The 5,620-nt window shown below is 52.2% G+C and overlaps 1 protein-coding gene across 1 annotated transcript in view; it reads left to right on the top strand.

The window, feature by feature from the left end:
* Nucleotides 1–5,620, top strand: part of LOC311248064 (transmembrane protein 62-like) — a gene marked incomplete at its 5' end in the record, with an annotated part of 17,018 nt that extends 11,398 nt beyond the window's left edge. The window contains 2 exons of the mRNA XM_084339022.1: nucleotides 3,250–3,368; nucleotides 5,280–5,620. Coding sequence (XP_084195148.1) covers nucleotides 3,250–3,368; nucleotides 5,280–5,600 — 440 coding nt within the window. The remainder of the gene's footprint in view (nucleotides 1–3,249; nucleotides 3,369–5,279) is intronic.

Genomic DNA, 5,620 nt, shown 5'->3' with positions numbered 1-5,620 from the left:
ATCTTCCTACCGTCCTCTTCCTCCACCTCCCTCTTCCTACCGTCCTCTTCCTCCACCTTCCTACCGTCCTCTTCCTCCACTCCCTCTTCCTACCGTCCTCTTCCTCCACCTCCCTCTTCCTACCGTCCTCTTCCTCCACCTCCGTCTTCCTACCGTCCTCTTCCTCCACCTCCGTCTTCCTACCGTCCTCTTCCTCCACCTCCCTCTTCCTACCGTCCTCTTCCTCCACCTCCCTCTTCCTACCGTCCTCTTCCTACCGTCCTCTTCCTCCACCTCCGTCTTCCTACCGTCCTCTTCCTCCACCTCCGTCTTCCTACCGTCCTCTTCCTCCACCTCCGTCTTCCTACCGTCCTCTTCCTCCACCTCCGTCTTCCTACCGTCCTCTTCCTACCGTCCTCTTCCTCCACCTCCTCCTCCTACCGTCCTCTTCCTCCACCTCCTCCTCCTACCGTCCTCTTCCTCCACCTCCCTCTTCCTACCGTCCTCTTCCTACCGTCCTCTTCTACCGTCCTCTTCCTCCACCTCCGTCTTCCTACCGTCCTCTTCCTCCACCTCCGTCTTCCTACCGTCCTCTTCCTCCACCTCCGTCTTCCTACCGTCCTCTTCCTCCACCTCCGTCTTCCTACCGTCCTCTTCCTCCACCTCCGTCTTCCTACCCTCCTCTTCCTCCACCTTCCTACCGTCCTCTTCCTCCACCTCCGTCTTCCTACCCTCCTCTTCCTCCACCTCCGTCTTCCTACCGTCCTCTTCCTCCACCTCCGTCTTCCTACCGTCCTCTTCCTCCACCTCCGTCTTCCTACCGTCCTCTTCCTCCACCTCCGTCTTCTACCCTCCTCTTCCTCCACCTTCCTACCGTCCTCTTCCTCCACCTCCGTCTTCCTACCCTCCTCTTCCTCCACCTTCCTACCGTCCTCTTCCTCCACCTCCGTCTTCCTACCGTCCTCTTCCTCCACCTCCGTCTTCCTACCGTCCTCTTCCTCCACCTCCGTCTTCCTACCGTCCTCTTCCTCCACCTCCGTCTTCCTACCCTCCTCTTCCTCCACCTCCGTCTTCCTACCGTCCTCTTCCTCCACCTCCGTCTTCCTACCGTCCTCTTCCTCCACCTCCGTCTTCCTACCGTCCTCTTCCTCCACCTTCAGCGGCAGCAGAGGGGGGGGGGGGGGGGGGGGGGGGGGGGGGCACCACCATCCACGGTTATCCGGTGGTAATCTGATATGGTGAAGGGGGCCCGGTGTGTAGAACGAATGCTATCATTGTGTACCGATTGCACCGCTAGCACTTTGTGGGTGATGATCGCAAGGTTGTACAGGCGTCGTGTGTGGTGTGTGTGGAGGACAACTGTGCGATGCTGCACACGTCAACCAAACAACCAACCAGCCTCCTTCCAAGCACCTAATAATAGTAATGATCTGTGATGCACGCACAAACCAAGCACCTAATAGAGTATCTAACTGTGATGCAACACAAACCAAGCACCTAATAGAGTATATATCTGTGATGCAACACAAACCAAGCACCTAATAGAGTATATATCTGTGATGCAACACAAACCAAGCACCTAATAGAGTATATATCTGTGATGCACGCACAAACCAAGCACCTAATAGAGTATCTAACTGTGATGCAACACAAACCAAGCACCTAATAGAGTATATATCTGTGTGATGCAACACAAACCAAGCACCTAATAGAGTATATATCTGTGATGCAACACAAACCAAGCACCTAATAGAGTATATATCTGTGATGCAACACAAACCAAGCACCTAATAGAGTATCTAACTGTGATGCAACACAAACCAAGCACCTAATAGAGTATATATCTGTGATGCAACACAAACCAAGCACCTAATAGAGTATCTAACTGTGATGCACAAACCAAGCACCTAATAGAGTATCTATCTGTGATGCAACACAAACCAAGCACCTAATAATAGTAATGATCTGTGATGCACAAACCAAGCACCTAATAGAGTATCTAACTGTGATGCAACACAAACCAAGCACCTAATAGAGTATCTATCTGTGATGCAACACAAACCAAGCACCTAATAGAGTATCTATCTGTGATGCAACACAAACCAAGCACCTAATAGAGTATCTATCTGTGATGCAACACAAACCAAGCACCTAATAGAGTATATATCTGTGATGCACAAACCAAGCACCTAATAGAGTATCTATCTGTGATGCAACACAAACCAAGCACCTAATAATAGTAATGATCTGTGATGCACAAACCAAGCACCTAATAGAGTATCTAACTGTGATGCAACACAAACCAAGCACCTAATAGAGTATCTATCTGTGATGCAACACAAACCAAGCACCTAATAGAGTATCTATCTGTGATGCAACACAAACCAAGCACCTAATAGAGTATCTATCTGTGATGCAACACAAACCAAGCACCTAATAGAGTATCTATCTGTGATGCAACACAAACCAAGCACCTAATAGAGTATCTAACTGTGATGCAACACAAACCAAGCACCTAATAGAGTATCTAACTGATGCAACACAAACCACCTAATAGAGTATCTAACTGTGATGCAACACAAACCAAGCACCTAATAGAGTATCTATCTGTGATGCAACACAAACCAAGCACCTAATAGAGTATCTAACTGTGATGCAACACAAACCAAGCACCTAATAGAGTATCTATCTGTGATGCAACACAAACCAAGCACCTAATAGAGTATCTAACTGTGATGCAACACAAACCAAGCACCTACTGTAATAGAGTATCTAACTGTGATGCAACACAAACCAAGCACCTAATAGAGTATCTAACTGTGATGCAACACAAACCAAGCACCTAATAGAGTATCTAACTGTGATGCAACACAAACCAAGCACCTAATAGAGTATCTAACTGTGATGCACACACATCCTGGCGAGCTGACTCTCTCTCTCCCTCTCTCTGTGTCTCTCTCTCTCTCCCTCCCCTCTTCCCCCCATCTGTCTTTATCGTCTCCCTCTCTGTGTCTCTCTCTCTCCCCCCCCCTCTCTCTCTCTCTCTCTCTGTCTCTCCCCCCCCCCTCTCTCTCTCTGTCCCTCCCCCCTCTCCCTCTCTCGGTCTCTCTCCCTCTCCCCCCTCTCCCTCTCCCCCCCCTCTCCCTCTCTCTCCCCCCTCTCCCTCTCCCCCCCCCCCTCTCCCCCCCTCTCCCTCTCTCTCTCCCCCCTCTCCCTCTCTCTCTCGGTGTGTCTCTCCCCCCCCTCCCTCTCTCCCCCCCCCTTCTCCAGGCCCCTGGTTTATAGGCGAGCTGATCGATGGCCACAGCGGCGCCTGCTTCTCCTTCGGGGTGCTCGTCGACGGACACTTCCTGGAGGGCAGCCTCACCTACGTGGTGGGAGTCATTCAAGTGAGAAGGACTTTTATTGTCTCATCATCCTTCTGGAGTCATTCAAGTGAGGGGGGCTTTTATTGTCTCATCTTCCTTCTGGAGTCATTCAAGTGAGGGGGGCTTTTATTGTCTCATCTTCCTTCCAAATGGACTCCGGGTAATCTCGTTTAAAGGAACACGCCGACATCATTGGAAATGCGCTCGCCGCAGTCTGACAAGAAGATGGATGATACCGATTCCCTCTCGGTTCAGTAGGAAGCTATCCAGCTGCAAGCTAGCCTAGCTTAGCACGAATGAATGGAAGCGGATGCGGAACAGCTAGCCTAGCTTAGCACGAATTAATGGAAGCGGATGCGGAACAGCTAGCCTAGCTGTTGGCTAAAAACAACCTCTCCCTGAGTTTTATAAGCTGAGTTTGGGGGGCGACAGTGAGGTAGAGCGGTCGTCTGGTGAACCGGAGGTTCCCGGTTTGATTCCCGCTCCTCCCGGGCAGCATGTCGAAGTGTCCTTGAGCAAGACACTTAACCCCTAACTGCTCCCACAGGTCGGCACCTCGCAGCAGGGTCGCCTCCCCCATCGGAGTGAGTGAGTGAGCGGGTCAAATGTGAGGCTAGCTTGCGGCCGGATAGCTTTGTACTGAACGCACCGAGAGGACGTTGGTGTCTCATCCTCTCGTCTGACTCTGGAGAAGACGGTGAAGCGCATTTCCCGTAATGTCGCGTGTTCCTTTAAACCAAGGGGTTAACTTCCCCTCTCGTCAACACAGCCAGACCACCTTCATCATACTGACGTATCGTACTGCTTCAGCTCTTAAAGGAACACGCCAACATTTTGGGAAATTAGCTTACAGTCTTCTCCAGAGAGAGACAAGAAGATGGACACCAGTTTCCTCTCTCTGTGCCTTCAGTAGAAAGGTTTCTGGCTGCACGTTAGCCTAGCTTAGCACAATGAATGGAAGCGGACAGTGCCGGGTAGCCTAGAGGCATTGTCCAACTAACACCTCTCCCGAAGGCTACCCGTCACTGTCCGCTTCCATTCATTGTGCTAAGCTAGGCTAATGTGCAGCCAGATACATTTACATTTAGTCATTTAGCTGAACGCTTTTATCCAAAGCGACTTACAAGTTCTGTACGACAAGTCATCAGGAAGGAAGGGCACAACTCTATCAGCTGAGTAACAATGTTCATCAAAGTGTTGAGTGCTACAGTGTAGGTTAGTTTATTAGGACGAGTGCATGACAGTAAGGTTAGTCAGGGTTAGATAGCTTTCTACTGAACGCACAGAGAGGAAACTGGTATCTATCTTCTTGTCTCTCTCTGGAGAAGACGGTAAGGGGCAAAGCAGGCAAAGCTGAGGATGGCAATTACAATGTCAACATTACAATTACAATACACATACAAATAGATAAACCTAAATAAACAAGATAACGGGTGTGACAGACAAATAACGATGATAACTAAAATAATAACAAAACAAAAAAAAGGGAAAGGGGGGGGGGCTCAGTCATCACAATCAGGCAAAGATGTCAGATTCTATTATGATTTAGAAGTGTTTTCTGTTCCAGGGTGTGTCTTGTGATGTTACAGCTCTCTAGTCCAGCGCTCCAGACAGATATTGACCCGTCGTGTCCTCCCTCTCTCCTCCCTCCCTCTCTCCTCCCTCCCCCTCCCTCCCTCCCTCCCTCTCTCCTCCCTCCCTCCCCCTCCCTCCTCCCTCCCTCTCTCCTCCCCCTCCCTCTCTCCCTCTCTCTCCCCTCCCTTCCTCCCTCTCTCTCCCCTCCCTTCCTCCCTCCCCCCTCCCTCTCTCTCCCTTCCTCCCTCTCTCCCCCTCCCTCCCTCCCCTCCCCCTCCCTCCCTCCCTCTCCCCCCCTCCCCTCTCCCTCCCTCCCTCCCCCTCTCTCCCTCCCTCTCTCCTCCCCCCCCCTTGCAGCTGCTGTTCTTCAACATGCCCCTGACCTGCTACCTCTGCTGGAGCCTGCACACCCGCAGCCGCGGCGGCACCCTGCGCTCCCACTTCCTGGGCCGCGGCTGCCGCTGGCGCCCCCTGCTGGTCCACGCGGCCATGCTGCTGCTGCTGGCCTGGCAGGCGTACTCCTGCTACTTCCTGCTGGAGACCTACGGCCCGCTGGCCTTCTTCCTGTCGCCGGTGCGCACGTGGGCGCTGTGCCTCGCCCTCCTCCTGGTGCACCGGGCCTGGGCGGGGCCCGCCCCCCGTCTCCGTGGCAACAGCAAGGACACCGCTCCCTCTTGACAGTAGTGATTGACAGTGAC

Source organism: Notolepis coatsorum (genome assembly GCF_963971535.1).
Source record: "Notolepis coatsorum genome assembly, contig: SCAFFOLD_1622, whole genome shotgun sequence".
Lineage (NCBI taxonomy): Eukaryota > Metazoa > Chordata > Actinopteri > Aulopiformes > Paralepididae > Notolepis > Notolepis coatsorum.
Note: the sequence above shows the minus strand (reverse complement) of the source record. Positions and strands in the feature narration are given on the sequence as shown.